Genomic DNA, 16,435 nt, shown 5'->3' with positions numbered 1-16,435 from the left:
AAAATTTTTGTCCAACTTGAACAAACAGTGCAGACAGCAGGACTACGAAAAAGCAAGTGCTGGCTATCAACTGGTGGCTTTATTCGAGGGACGGGAATATATTCAAGGAAAAGGCAGCAAGCAAGAAAGATTGCCTCGCACACTCACCAGACGTCGACACAAACACAACTAAAGCAGCGAGTAATCAAACACCACAAGAGGCAAGAGCTACGGCTTCCCGCCTTATATTTGTATATGTTTCCGCTCCTCCAGTGAAACCACCTGTTGACAGTAGGAAAAAAAAAAAAGCGCTCGCGAAGTCGCCTTCTCGTAGTCCTGTTCGTACTCATCGTTCAGTACGTCGCTGTTGAATCAACAGGCCAAAATGGCCCTCTCCTAAAGATGCATTCGAGCAAACAACATAAGCAACTACCAAGCAACAAGCATACAAAAAAACCCAACGAAACAAACAAATAACCAAACAACCGCCCCGATCACCTTCATACTGTCATACCAGAGATATCGCTCGAACAAGCAGAGAACAACGATATCTCTGGAAAGCTTGAAGAACAATAAAAGTCGACAGTGACAGCCACATCAAGCAAAAAGACAACGGAGTCAGAGAAAGCGCAGAGAAAAACGACTGCTACGTTTGTGAGCGTAAAATAAGTAAAAAGGGAAACGAAAGTCGACGAAAAGAGCACTTGGCACGGGTGCGTGGGAGTCGAACCCCGCAGCTTCCGCATTATACGCGTGCGCTGTTTTACCAGTGTGCTACCGTGGTGGGCCTCTGCTGCTGTTAACATCATTGGTTATTTGCGTATGTGTACTAGATGTGGCGTTGGGAGTGTTAGCCGGCGCTGATCTTGTGCCCGTTCGCAAAAGCGCAAAAAAAAAAGTTCGAGAGGACGGAAGCCGCGGTAGATTATAGTGATTCTACATTGTTGTTTTTAAGACTGCAATACATAAACCTACAAATCGTTTAGCAGTTGAAGCTATCACTGCGCATTGTTCACTCCCAAGACATAGTTGGTACGAAGCTGCCTTTTGTTTTGTTCGAGCCTATGTATTAAAATATATGCTCGGGGCATGTTTCTCTTATTTATCTCAAGGACCCTCATTTGTCGAAGCAATATAGACAGGAGTGCTGATACAGGCTAGCGAATGTAAGGTAGGCTATATACAATAATAGCCAAGTATACAATACTCTAAGTATAGGAATAGGAGCATTTAAAGAATACAATCACAGGTTAAAAAATTACTCCGACAAAGGTCCGCAGCTATTTATATTATAAGGCACAATACAAATCTACAAGAACATTCATGAGGGCTTTCATGAGTGCGCGTCTAAATTGACTAGTTTGTTATCGTCGCCATTTCTACGGGTCGACAATTCCTGCGTTGCGATGTACGGGACAGAATTGTAATTGAACAAAGCTAGCGTTAGCGCTACGTCGAATGTATCCAACTTTGTATTGATGATCGATACAGATAACTGGTAAGCCGGCATCGTGATGATGTCGTTACGTAAGGAATGATCGTAGTAAACTTTATGCAAGACGCAAAGTTGAAACATCATTCTGCTTAAGGATAGGTGGGTATTTGTGGGTATTTCGTAATTGACGTATATTTTTCGATGTGTTTTTTTCTTCTTTGTACTCTTACTGTTCTGGTTTTCTACTTGCTTTAGTTATGACAAATTGGTATATATGCGAACTAAAACATGAGTACTTATGCAATGTATTTATATGTGTGTTTTTGGCTGCCAAGAGATAGGGGCAAGAACCATGTCAAGCTGCTATTTAGCAGCTTTTTGTTCTTGCCGTCACGTTCTTTATGTACAGACGCTGCAATGAAAACCACATAGATCGATTGATTGAGATATTCTTATCTTGCCTGTAATCATTCTACCGTTTACGGAATATCGGGTAACTGCGCAACCGCAGTTGCCAGTAGCAATGCTGGTTTCGACATCTTGTCATGCTTTGTTCAAGCACAACGCATTAGAGGTGCTTTTGTCAAGTGAACGTTCGTCTGACGAAAAAAAAAAATAGAAACGGAAACAGACGACGCAATGTTTGTTGACTGTGTCTTCCAACTCTCTGCAACGGCAGCTAGAAGGAATATGTACGGTTGGTCATAGCAGCAGTAGCTCTGTGTCCCCATACATGGTGAAACCCTGCACCAGACGATGGTGCCTCTAATGTCATCGTTTACGCAAGCGTAACAGGTAACCCTATATTTCTGCGAAGAACAGTAGGAAGTTTTAGTGGTTTGTAAACGTATTGCCGTTTGCAGAATACCAGTTTACGACAGACGTACACGTCAGCAACAACGCTGGTAACGACACCTGTCGACGCAATTTCTAACCAGACGGCACGCAATGGTAATGCTGCAGCGACTCACGTACACTACTTACGTTTAACTGCATGCTGGTACAAAAAATTGTCTGTGTGATGATAACCGTTAACTTGCAATACTTCGATATTTTCATTCGACGAGAAAAGCACTGACGCGACGCAAAATACTTTTGAATCGCACTGGACAAAATGCCACTTGATGTCACTACCAGCTCTTCTACTGTCGTCCACGGCTACGATGAAGTTGGTTTTTTATTCTGTGACCCAGTAATCAGCACACACTATAACAAGTTTACGCACAAACTAAAGCTCTCTAATATTTATTTACGGACGAGCTAAAGTTCTCTGGTGATAAGCTGAACCTCATAGCTGTTACACTAGCAGTTCTGTTGCAGACGACGTTACCTCTCAGCAAGTTATAATGCATCATTAGTCAAGCAGCGTGGTTAAGCGTGAGGAAGACGGGTCAGGAACACGGGAGAGAAAGAGACCTCCCGGGGCGCCGTTCGAAACAGGCGCCGAAGGTTGTTCCTGTGCCTCGAGAGTTTGAACCGCGCCCTTGGGGGGCCCCGGTTTGGCATCGTCCGCTGTCGCAGCGGCCGCGGTGTCTTCAGCGGCGGCAGGCGTCAAGTCCACTGCGGGGCCTTGCTCGGCAGCTGCTGGCTTTGCTTCTTCTGGTTTCGCAGCGCCTGACTCAGTTGTGGCCTGTCTGGCTTCTGCCAGGACCGGCTGCAGACAAATATCCAGAGTCGGCTATTAACTCTCCTGGATTGTTTACAAGGAAACGAATCACGTAAAGACACATCCACCCTAGCGAAAAAAAAAAAAAAGGACGCGCGCTCCGATTTGGGATGCCGTGAACGCCGGCATTGTTTAAAAAAAAAAAAGCTACGGGAGCTCGCGGCTCGAAACCACTCGATTGGGTCCGAGAACCATTTTTAGTGCGAAGCCTCGTCGTCCGCGTTCATCGGATTTATTTCGCGTATCTGACCGTTTTTGTGGGCCGATGCGGAACGTAGCGCAGTGCAATATGTGCTACTGGGGCCACCGGGTACGTGGCATAGGCTTGTAACCCCTGGGGACCCTGGGGACACATAGCTTTAGAATAGGGGCCCTAATAGTTTGGGGCCCCAAAGAGCTTTGCTGGTGTTAGCGTCGGGGCACGCAGGAGTGAAGAGATTTAGAATAGGGCATTGCGTTTGCGGACAGCGTCTTGAGCTCACAGCGCCACTACGGCGTCATAATTAAATAAAGTACACCATTTTATGATAGGAATAGTAATGTTGACTTGCCTGCATTCGCGTTTAATTACAATTTAGATGTTATTCTGTAAGCAGCAAACAATTAGTTGCGCTTAGTTTTGAGCAAACCAACTTTACGTGCCTTCACCAGCCAAGCTTAGCCGTGTTAGGCCTACGAGCCATAAAATCCGCTACCGAATTCGGAATCAGCGCCGTTTAATGAATCAATCTTCACAACGCACTCTAGTTGAAAGAAAGCGATAACCGCAGTTACTTCTCCTAGCTTGCGAACTTCACGCGTTACCACGAATCGAACCCAGTTTGGTGCTAGGTTAGAGCCATCGCTTCGATGGGTGCCGCCATGTTTGCTGACGTAAAGCTTTTGGGGCCGCTATTTGGGCTCCCGTTAAATCGGTGAAATAGCGTTCCCGACGCAAAACCCAAACGCAGTTTGCGTCTCGCGCATGCGCAGTGGCTTCGACGCTGTTTCTTTGGGGCCACAAAACGTTTGGGGCCCCTATTCTAAAGCTCTCTATAATATATGTGCCGCTGGGTATATGCCACTAGTTATAAACGCCTGGGGCCACTGAGTATGTGTCACTGAGTGAGTATGTGACGCTTTTCAACGAACCCCTTTGACACCAACTTGGGCATGCGCCACTGATATGTATGTACTGCTGTGTTGGCGTCTAACGTTTTTGACGCTAACTTTGGTCACTGTGCATCGCAGCAACGACAAACATGCGTAGTGACGTTTATATAATGCTTTGCATTACATATATATGTCAACTGGAGTTGAGTATGTTTATATTTCTTTTGTTGTCTTACGGCAGCCTGCGAAACGAACAGCCGGCGAAACGAACATGGCGCGCGGACCACGGTGGCTTCTGCTGCTGATGTCGATGCACTGCCACATGTCAAATGGACATGTGATTCGAAAAGCGCGCGCTTCCTCGATACGTTTTGAAGAGAATGAAGGACGTCAGGTGGTGTGATCACCTGACTGCTGCATCACACGGGTCAGTGGGATTTTCGCGTCACGGTTATGCCGCGCGCGGTTCTCGCCCTGCCGTGGACGCGAGTCTGAAAGTATAGATTGCGTGGGTGGCGGTTTGGGCAGGCTTATTATTCCGTGACGTTTTGCTGACGTTAGCGCAACGTAGATAGTGAGACAAGGAAAGCAAAAGTAGGATTTGATTTCCGAAGCAATATGTAAGTTGCCGCAGAAGCTATACGGCGGCTGTGTGCCATATAAGTAATGAAAGTAGTGATGAATATGTTTGCAAGAATAATGACACTGAAGTGCGCATTACAGATGGAAGAAGAGTGCATTTCGAAAGCAGGGACCGGAACTAAAAATATTTATTTAGGCCATGGAGTGTAGGGCAATGAGTTGTTCATTGAGCAAGGTTCTAAATAGTTATTGCACAGCATGGACTGGAACCTATACGTTAACGAGTCACAGTATATTTACAAAGGCGATTTGAGTAGTCCGAGCTTTGATGCACGGCAAAAGGAAAAAAAAGCAAAGGACATGAGCACAAATATAGAGAACTGCGGGTGGAGCTACGATGCCGAGTACATAATTCCATGCTTGGTCTCTCGTGGTGTGTATGCTCCCAAATGGAGCAGAGTTGCGCCTCTGTCATCTCGTGGTCCGACATTACGTAAAAAGTTGTGCCGCGCTGCGGAGAAGCGAACTTAATGGGCGCGACGCCGACTTTTTTCGTTTCCTTCAGTGCTGTCAACATTGCAGACCGCCGCTTCCGTAACATGCACGACATGACACGAATTACACGTAATGATTCCGCATGGCGAGCGAAAGATGATGAGTCACGTGACATGACGTCACGAATTATGCGCATGCGCGACGTGTATTCACGGTATGGCATGGATAACGGGCGCGACCACAAGCACACACCTAGTGGTCCAAGCTACCTAGTGGCGCATACATGTCATGTATGACATGACACGAATTAAATGACAAAAATGGAACAGCGCATGTGCGCTTCGGTCGCCATGCTAGTTAGGCTCCTGCGCGCACGAGGAGTGGCTTTACCACGTAGCTTTGGAACGAAATGGAGGACCTCTGCACAATTTCGCTCTCTTTGGGAGCATATGCAGGAGCACTACAGTCTCGTAGTATCCCTGTACATGCTAAATATGTCATTTACACCAACCCCACGTTATCATCTCACACCGTTCGTCAACCTTCTCTCGCCACTGCAGCGTTGTGATACGCCTGTCACATGACAAGCCGCCGTTCTCGCTACGCAGCAGCAGTTTCCTAGCGTGCCGCGTGGCTTTCCCGTAGCCTGCGCGCATTGTTAAAACACCGTTCGAGGAGCTGGAGCGCAAAGCTAAACTTTGCTATCATTTTGAATGCTTCATCCTCGGCTGAAACTCCTTTCTTTCTTATTTTCTAAACCCGAAAGGAACGTGCCAGTTTCTAGCACAGTGTTCAATACCGTGTAGACTCGTGTAAGGGCCGCACCCCCAACTTGGCAGGCCAAAATTTTTTGGGAGGATATTTCAACGGAGAAGCAATCGCGTTCGGTGCCCCGATGCTTCGGGCGCGTCGGCGAATATTTTCGCGCTCTGCGTACTTTCCCGTGCCGCTACTAAACTGCTAGAGCCAAGGTGGGCACAAGATCCTGGGTGTGCACAAGTCGCCGGCTGCGCGAGCACCGTTTTGACCAAAAGGTTTGGTCCCGTGCAAGGGCCGCAGCTTGTGAAAGTTGTGAAAAAAAATATGTGCGGCCCTTACACGAGTTTATGCCGAATGCCTCAACGAATGTGCAAGATAAGTGGCTCAACATAACGGAGAGGTGTAATGTGACCACAACGGCTTTTATCCCATCCACACGGGCAGAGACGACATCATGGTTATTACCAACGAGCTGTCCTTTAATTTCATAAGCAGTGGCAGTGGTCATGAGAATTGATTGACAGTGGTTAAGAGACGCAATGTTTCTGCCTCATGAGTATCTGATGCAACAGGAGTTGTTTCTATGCAGTAGTTCACTTAAAAACATATTCATTCATGGTTGTTAACGCGTCAGCATCTGTCAAACCATCTAAAAGTGCAGTAGTACCAACGTAGTTACCTTTTATGTAGTGGTAAAGTTTTTTTTATCTCATTCCATATTTCTAAGCGTTGTAATAAGTTATCTCGAATATTAATTGAATTTTCTTCGTGCTTCTTGCAGTCTTTCCGACAGCGTTGATTGCTTGAGCAGAGGTTGAACAGGTACACATAAATCACCAGCCTTAAGTCTCATCAAGTATGCATAATTAATCTCTAACGCAATATTTGCCGAAGGTATGCCGTTTTTCGACAGCGGTGTTTTCTAGACGCCGCCACTGAGGTGGCCTAGCCTATACATAACTGTGCCTTATATGAGATGTTTTACCACGTTGCACACAAAAACAAAACCAATAAAGAAAGTCTCATTTAGCCTTAAAGCGAATGCACAAGTCAGTTTCTTTAGTTTATTTAGTTTAATGTCTGCATCACTGAGCAAACACAGAGAGCCTGCAATACCAGAAAAAAAAAATCAGGCTCCACGGACGCCCCGCCGGGCAATATATTTTGGACTCTGTCTAATATCCGACCATTCCGTCTTATTTGCCATCTTGTCATCTCTTATTGGCTCAAATGGCGGCTACGCTTTCTCTGATTGGCACGAAGCGCCAACATGCCGGAATACATGTGGTACTGTCCAGAGTAGTACCCCTGTTACTCTCAGTCGTGTGAACACGGAGGAAGGAAAAAAAAAAGAAGGAATACGAGATAGCGTCTCGTGACAATTTCGGAGCCTATAAAAATGAAAATTGGCTCGCCGTCCCGGCCCTGCGAAAGTAAATGGAGTCCAGCGAAGCTGTTGAAAGACACCACTATGACTGCTGGGGGCGGGCATGCAATGCTTTATTGCTCAGTTCCTCCCCGGCGCATTATTCAGCCACAGGAGAGTGTGGACGTGTGGACTTCCGCTGTGCTGGAATTTCAGGGCACTACGACCAGCGGCAGGCACGCCGCCGGTGGTCGTATTGGCGTTTCTTTTTCCTTTGCCGCTCCTCGCATTCACGCTGCTCCTCGAGAGTCCTAACTATGCGTTGCCTGCCCATAGCGGTGTCCGGTGTCGCAACGACAATGAAATCAGTTGCTAGGCTGGTTCTTTAATATATGAAAGGCTAGTGACGTCAATCCTCACGTCGCAAGCTGCCGTCGCCGCGGCAGCTCGTGTAGCAGCAATCTTTACCGGGAAACGCATGCGAGGAGCGCTACGTGCTTCGCACGCTTAGCAGGAGTGCCTTATCATAAATTATATGGTTCGGATGCTCGTTTTGTGCATGTTGTTTATTGATAGGAATGCTGTGGTGTATGGTGTATGCGTGATACCAAATAATGTATGCACTTCTCGCTTCAATCGCCGAAGGTATTATTTTTTTTTTTTCGTGAGGACGACACCGCGAAAAATCCCGACCAACTAGAGGCTAACAGTCTCGCTGTAACAAAGAAAAGGCGCATAGGAAATGGGCCCTCGCCACGCGATAGGCAAGCGGTAATTTCTAGCCGCCGAGCGTGCGGAGAGTTTGGAAGCCAGTATGGCGAGGAGCGGGTGGAGAGGGCCGATCGGGCGTAATTAAGACCTACTACCCGAACCAAACAATGGCTCGAAATGTTAGGAAACCTTGGAGGGCCTATCGGACGTGCAAAGGCGACTTGGTCTACGTGTCCCGCACGTACGTATGCCGCCGCTGTGCCTGCTGCGTCTGCCGCCTTCCCGTGGCCCGCCTTGCCGTAGGCCTCGTCCATCTCCTGCTTGACGCCTGGCAGCCACAGCGCGCCGGCCAGCAACGAGAGGCCCCCGGAGATGACGAACATGACCGCGTAGGACTGCGGGCCGTCGTCGCGGAACAGCGCTGCGGAATCCAGGGCAACGCGCGCAACTTTGTCATTTGGTGTCCGCGATGCGCCGGAAGTGACGTAAAGCCCGAGCGACTGGAGCGACGCCTGCGGGAAGTCGCACCGCGTTGGAACTTAGTCTCGTATCACGACCGGTCGTCGGGAACATAGTCGGGGTGCTTCATAATAGAAAAGTAAGGCGCGGAAAAAAAGCTTCTGGTGAGGGTTGAGATATGGAAACGCTTGGCAATTGGTATACACGCGGTCGCACACGTTCCCGTGTTTATTTTGAAGTGCCGTTCACTTTGTTTCGGCGAAAACCTGCGATGCGATTACCTGTACGATCCGTAGCGCAACCTCTTTAGAGCTCGTAATTTTGCAAACAGGGCGAGAACGGTGCTAAGGTTAAGGGAAGCACACGACGCGGGGGCGCTGATTTCTAACTTACCGCAACGGTGGTGAAACAGTAAAGTAATCGCCTCGTATACGGGAGGGTACTGGGTTCGAATGCCGGTGACGCCGGAAACCCAACGGCTTTCTTAATGTCTAGAAGATGTCCCCCGGCCTGGTACCAGCGCGTCTACGAGTTCGGACTCGCATCTCTAAAGGGGGGCCTTATAGATATTTCTAGGCGTGGTTTCTGGGTTCCGAACAGGTTCCGAAGAGTTCCAAGCGACGGATCAGCGATCTTTCAGACGATTCGTACGTCGTACGGAACGCTGCGTCCCGGTCTTTTTAAGTGCATACTCCATAGGTTAATTACGCGGTGAAAGACACTCACTGACAAGGAGTGGCCCGACCAGGCACGCGATGCCCGATGAAGCTCGGCAGATGCTCAGCTGCTGTTCCACGGCGTCCGGCGCGAGGAACCGCTGCAGGACGGGCACGGACAGCATCTCCAGCGTGCTGCTCATCCAACCCAAACCAAAGCTGGCCGGTGCCAGCAGCACGACCTGCCTGGACATGGCCATGAGGAACAGCACTCCGCCCTGTAGGAACGCCTGCACTGCCATCACCTGCGACGTGCCAGGCATGCAGATGTCGGGTGGTTGTGTATAGGCCACCAAAACCATCGGCGGGCTATTCTACCGGGTGTTTTCTTTTTTTTAAGAACGTACAGAACTTAAAGAACAAAAATCGCCTCTGGGAGAGAGCGTGCCTAGTCACTGGGCTGGACTACTCAAAGAGGCGGACATTATTACTTGCGCGAGAAATCGAAATGCGTAATGGAATAAGTGGCGAGAATTCGCTAATTCGCCGTTGAAATTATATATCTTACGGCGCGTGTTGCAACTCACGAATTGTAGCGGGTCGGCTCGCAAGGAATTGCAACGAATTTTGAGAATGACGCCAGTTTCGAGATGTTAATTCCCGAAGGTGGCGAAAGACTACACGGGCATCCCAGTTACCTTTGCGTTTCAAAGCATAAAACGGCGTTTCCTTAAAAAGGTAAGTGGAACAACAGTGCATCTTTACCCCAAGTGTGATGGCGCATATCTTGTTCATGTGCATGTGCCCTGATAACTCACAGGCTACAATTTGTAACTTGCAATATATGCCGTAAATAAATAACTAAATGTTAATTAAACATTTTTTATAAAGAGGTAATTATGCATTTCGATTTCTCGTGCGAGTAATGGCCACCGCTTGAAGTAATCCAGCTCACGAACTACAACTAGGCTGTCTGCCACAGGCGATATTTAGTATTCTGTATGATCTAAAACAACAAGAAAAACAACAACAAAAGAAAACCTCGTATATGCTTGCCGTTATACTGGGTGTCCTACGTACCATGTGTCAGAATTCTAAAATATGCAAATGTCACGTAGCTGGACGGAACTAAGGTAACGCTGTTTGCATATTTAGTAATTATTAGTTGATGAACTTCTCGAATATCATATTCAGAGCAAAATTGTCAATGAGAAATTATAGACCATTCTGAAGCAACTCCCGATCCAGCTTTCTGTTGCTCAATACGTGTTAGATAGAGGTTTTTTTTGCAAGCTGGAAAGAGCCCGCGCGGTTTTTCGTGTTTCGCGGGCTTTCATTCAGGCTTGGAGAAAAAAATTATGTAGTGCGTATTGAGATACGAAAAGCAGTATCGGGAGTTTTTCAGGATATGGTCTACAATTTTTCATTGACACACTTGCTCCGGATATAATATTCGAGAAGTTGATTAATTATTAATCACTAATTATGCGTTTAGGCAAAATACAAAAAAAAACAGACTGACTTGCTCTAAGCCACCGTAAAACAACACTACCTTGGTTCTGTCCAGCTACGTGGTACTTGCACATTTTGAAGCTTTGGTACAAGTCACGGGGGGAACCCGGCATATGAGAATCGTTACTCGGCTATGTTTCCTGGCTTTTGCGTCATAGTCGGTCGTCGAGGCATAGTTAGCATCAGTGCCTCAGCCGTTAGCTTAGGGGCAGGTACAAGGTCCTGCACATTTCGCTTAGCGTGCTAGACAAAAATTTCGCTCACAGCGGCACCGTTCCTGTTCAAGCTTCCCATAAAGATTACGTTTTGGCGTCCACGTCGTTTCGTAGACACTTGGCATGATTACTAGCCTGTTTGTTAAAGAAAATAATGGGAAACTGCTTTCGTCTGGGCGAAAAATGGCGACCTCGAAGCCAGCCCTAGCACAGACTAGTTTCGCCGCCTGCTGGCAGTAGCAAAAAGGGATTGCTGCCGCGTAAGCGGCAAATTCGAAGACGCCGTTTCGTCTGCTTAGTTTTGTCTTACGATCTCAACACGACCTCGCTTGCTTTAAAACATGTTAAATGTTACAGACCGATCCTCCCGTTAAATTCGCGTGCGCAACTGTTGGAAGATTCATCACGACCCTGTTCGCTGTTTTCCTTTCCCAACAGACATGTTTTTAATGTGAGACCGGCTATGTTGCTACAGTTGGTAGTTTTATCGGCCGTACAAATTGCAGTAGACATTCGCTTACTAAAGAAATTGACAGGCACGGTGTAGCTCTGTAGCTCGCGCACGGGCGAATATGAAATGATTCGCCCTGCGACTTCGAACACTCGCAGTCACAACGCTGGCGCGGATGAAGAGCGCAAGCAGAGGAGAGGGCGCTTCGTGCCTGTCTCGCGCTTTAGAGCGTCTCCGAAACTTGAGATTACGCGACCTCCAAGGCTATAGGCACGCAGGAAGGCAGCGCACACGACACGACCGGCCATCTCAGCTCGCCCCCAACCATTGCACCCACCGCAGATTACCTCTACGATAGGGCGTGCGGGCCCCCAATGCGCGCAGCCGCGTCATGGACAGCCGCGCCCGGGCCCGAGGAGGAGACGCACGCTCAACCGCACTCCCCTAGCGCGCGCTTGATCACGTTACCGCGCGCTCATTCCTGCCCCCCCCCCCCCTCCCCTCCCACGCAATGAAAGTTGGCACAATGTGCGGTTATCACAACACCGGTGTTATAGGTCAAGACTTCTCTTCCACCTTTAGCATATTGTTTTGTGTACTATAGTTTGCGTGGTTAACTAAACATCTCCTTATTATTTGAGCTAGCGACATGACTCCCGGAAGAAAAATGATGCATTACGTCGTAAAAGGTCACATTCAGTCGTTTGCAGCGTTCTTAAATCATGCGTATTATTTCGGCGCTTTATTCGTAGAGCGCAAAATAGTAATAATAATAATAATGAAAAACTGCTGCGTGCATGTTTCCACTCTCGCGCATCCACCCCAGAGTGCCCGAATGTGTTTTAAAGGAACCAACTCCACTAATTGCCCGACTCGGCAACTTACTGCTCAGCTCGTGTATGCTGTGATCGTAATGCGAAATGCGCAGCTCAGGATCAGCGGAAGCCAAGACTAACGCCAAACGCTTGTCGATCTAAGGTGGTTCTCGAGTCGGGCAATGAGTGCATACGTGCTGAAGACTTCATGGGAACATTGATGTCGCTGTGCGCGAGCGCGCGGCACTTTTTCGTATTTTCCCGTGTGACGCGAGTAGAGGGCAGACAAAAAAAAAAATAATAACGTAGAGCCCGTCGTGCTGAAAACGACTGAATGGGATGTTTTAGGCCGCAATAACAGCTTTCTGTAGGTCGGAAGCCATGTTCTATAGTGGTAAGAAGATTTAGCATTTTTTAAATTATTCTTTTGCTAATTTAGTCGGTAATTATTACAAATATTATCCTGGGGGGGGGGGGGGGTAAGAGCACGAATGTCTCATAAGCGAAATTGTAAAAGATGCTTTGTTTTTTTTGAGGAGCTCGGCTAACGTTAGCTGGCAGTAGATTTGGCGGATGTCTTGGTATTTTGGAGATTTCATGCATTGGCCAAACTACTAGGTTGCCCTACACCAGACAGACGACGGTCCAGCTCGTAGCACAATTGTGCCAGAGGTATAGACGACTACAAACAGCGAGAATGTAAAAAGAAGAAAGAAAGACAGTGACAATGATTGCTGGACCAGCTCGTGCGCTGCTGCTTCATTTCCATTTCTTAGGGCGACTACGTCATCACGAAGAAGTTGCGTTCACTGACCGAGTTAGTGAGAAAAAGACAAAGGCGTTTTGGAGCCCGTACGGCTTCCTTGGTCAAAAGCAGACACAAGAGTCGTTCTCGGCGAATCTTGTTTACCGCGTCTTGTCCGCAGTTATAGTTCTGTAGGAAAATGTATAGTCAAGGGTTCGACGAAACATTGTCTATAGCCAAGAAGCGTCTCTTATGTGCCTCGGCGTTACCAGGGAACCCGTAAGGGCTCCGAAAAAGCCGCTGCTTTTTTTTCACCTTGACACAGTCGGTGACCGTCACTCCCCCATGATCGCGTTGCCCGAGCAGACGAATTTTTCGTCGGGCTCCATTCACCGCGTCTGCCACCGCGCGTGGGGTCAAACGAGCGACGTGCGCGGGGAAGCGCACTTGTAGTGTTTCGCGCGATTACTTTTCGATGTTCTCCGGTGCTGAGCAAGGTCTGATAGCCGAGGCGCCCGGCCAGGTCGCCCGCGCCGTACGAGACCACCGTGAAAGACGCCTCCGAGGAGCGCTCCGGGTTCTCGTCCATTACGTAGTCGTAGACCACCACGCCGGCGGTCACCGACAGCGACGTCAGCGCGCAGTGTAGCGCCAAGATGGTGCCCACCGACAGGTCCGGCATGGAACGCTACGAAAAACGCACGAATTACAAATGGACGCCATCATTATGTGGCCAACGGGCAACAATTCCCGTTTGCGGTAAACTCTGAAAAGCTCAAAGAGCCGTATTTATTACAGGGCGCTAAAGGAAAATAATTCGAGCTATGTCGACAGAATATTTGTATACATAGTATGCACGTGACGTCACATCCGCTGCTGTCGTCTGCTTCTGCTACCTTCCGCCATCTTGAGGTACCTTATCAACAGGCGCGCGCATAGGCCTATAGGTTCCCCAACATGGCGCTGCCGTAAACCGGAAGTCGCGGAGTATCGTTGAATGACGTACGTGCATACTATGTATAGAAGCTTATCATCGTTTTATGCGTGCTAATATATCAATTGCGTACGTAGAAAACTATCGCCGAAGGTCTTGGTGCTGCTTATAGGCGGTTGTTTCTATTCGGGCGGGAACAGGACCCGGGCGAAGGTAAAGGAACATTGAAAACGACGCGTTTCCGCTGCTGCTCTGCTGAACTTGAACCGCCCGCACCAAAAACGGGCGATTTGACGTATTCTCCACGTGATCTCCCTCTACGCCGCCCGCTGTGAATCAGCCGGTGTCGACGTCATATGAGAGGTACCGCAGTGGACAACAGTAGGCGCCTCTTCGATTTTTTATTTTTTGTCATCCGCTCGCTTCCACAAGCTCTGTTCTCGCTGCGAACGACGAATTCTTCAGCGCGAAAGCCCAAGCTTACGGTACAGCTCGACTTCAAATTTTACTTTCTTGCCGCGCGACTGGCCGCTCGAGGCACTTTGCGTGTTTATTCAAAAGAATAGCGCAAAGTAGCAGGGACAATGACAGAGAATACGACAGGACGAGCGCTAATTAATGCAGGGTACAAACATGCATGCATGTTTTATGGCGCAGACCGGTTTTTTCTTCTCGTTTACAGCTTTGCACATGCGCACGCGTATTGCACATGCACATGCGTATTCTCTGTCATTGTCCCTGCTACTTTGCGCTATTCTTTTGAATAATCATGACACACCAACTAGCCCAGCTTTCTGCTTTGATCACTTTGCGTGTATTCGCGGTCTTCTCTCATGCTTGGAAAAACACCTTTATGTAGCACGTATTGAGCAACAGAAAGCTGTATCGGGAGTTATTCATGTTGCTCTTCAATTTTCTCATTGACACTTTTCATCTAATTATAACATTTGTTAAGTAGATTAGTTAAGACTAATCATGTAATTAGGTAGAATGCAAAATATAATCTGAGTATCTCCAAGCGACGGCAAACAACATTACCTTGGTGCTGTTCACCTACGTGGTACCTGCATATTTTTAAACTTTGGCTCGAGTTACGTGGGACACGCGGTATAAGGTGTCCCAGCTAAAGTTAGCCAAACTGTACAACGAAGAAAAAAAATTATCAAGCAAGCACTATGCAAGATAAGATTTTCAGAACTACGCCGTTCGATTGTCAGAACGCTGGCGACCGAATTCTGTAGGTGTTATACAATTGTATCTTGCACCGTGTTTTTTCAATATTCTTTTTTGTTGTTGAATAGCTTGGCATGCGTTAGCTGGGACATACGGCATAATCCCCAAAGCTGCATTTCGCGTTCTGTTGCACTGAGCGCTTCTCTCGCTTTTAGGAAAGCTTTCAACTAGGCACCAGTGTATACTGCCTGTATAAGGCCAACGATAATCGCCCAATGACATGCACGTGACGCAACCGCGTGACATCTTTACTCATGTTCGTCATTTTACAGGTTCGCCTGTCACCGCGTTCTTGGGCCGTGGTTGGGCGGTATAGCCGAGAACGGGGCTATTTCATGCACGTTCGACGACACCTTCGTTGGCGTCCTGCCTCGAATGTAACGCTGACGGAGAGCTTCCTTGCGAGTGGTACAATGATGGGCATTCGAGAACTGTTTTCGAAGCTCCTGTTTACCGTATACACGCCTCACAACTTTCGGCGCAAATCGCCCACAACGGGGCTCCCATTCTCTCCGGGATATAAAACTGCTACCACCTTTGGTTCGCCCAGAGTGGCGGGGAAGCTTAGTAAGCGTTTGACATAACGCCGCTAAGCAGCGAGCAAAACGAGGGATTAGCGATATTGACTTAGGTCTCAATCAGGGCGTGCAATTCAAACTTTGCGTGCGCGTTACTCATAGCACGCCTTTCATTGATTCCAAACATAGACTCGGTGGATAATCCGTATCGTTCTCCCGAGACACCATTGAAACGTACCTATAACGTTTTCGAGCACCTCTAATAGGATTTAAAGACCGCCTTCTGTAACTGCCATGATTAACCGATCGTGCAGTTTGTGTACCTGCGTGTACGCAATAATATAAGATATAGTCACAACAATATGAATATATAATATATACACAGACACATTTTTTTTTCTCAGCGTTTTCCCCACTTTTTCTGTAAGGCTCATGTCCAAAGAACATAAATAAATAAATAAATAAATAAATAAATAAATAAATAAGTAAGTAAATAAATAAATAAAGTAGACTACAAATAAACGAAACACGCTTAAACGCGACCCGCCGTGGTTGCCCAGTGGCTATGGTGTTAGGCTGCTGAGCACGAGGTCGCGGGATCGAACCCCGGCCACGGCCGCCGCATTTCGATGGGGGCGAAATGCGAAAACACCCGTGTACTTAGATTTAGGTGCACGTTAAAGAACCCCAGGTGGTCGAAATTTCCGGAGTCCCCCACTACGGCGTGCCTCATAATCAGAAAGTGCTTTTGGCACGTAAAACCCCATAATTTAATTAACGCTTAAACGCAAATGCCGGACAAACATAACGAA

General features: G+C 47.8%; 1 protein-coding gene across 1 annotated transcript; it reads right to left on the bottom strand.

Moving 5' to 3' along the window:
• Window positions 1-899: 899 nt before the first annotated feature.
• Window positions 900-8,628, bottom strand: LOC129381716 (uncharacterized). Its single transcript, XM_055064783.1, has 2 exons — window positions 8,331-8,628; window positions 900-3,068 (listed from the first exon to the last, which is right to left on the bottom strand). The coding sequence occupies exons 1-2, from the start codon at window positions 8,466-8,468 to the stop codon at window positions 2,769-2,771; spliced, it is 438 nt and encodes a 145-aa protein (XP_054920758.1). The 5' UTR covers window positions 8,469-8,628; the 3' UTR covers window positions 900-2,768.
• Between the last annotated feature and the right edge of the window lie 7,807 nt (window positions 8,629-16,435).

The sequence above is a fragment of the Dermacentor andersoni genome, chromosome 11 (genome assembly GCF_023375885.2).
Source record: "Dermacentor andersoni chromosome 11, qqDerAnde1_hic_scaffold, whole genome shotgun sequence".
NCBI classification, from domain to species: Eukaryota; Metazoa; Arthropoda; class Arachnida; order Ixodida; family Ixodidae; genus Dermacentor; species Dermacentor andersoni.
This window is presented reverse-complemented; position numbering and strand designations above follow the sequence as displayed.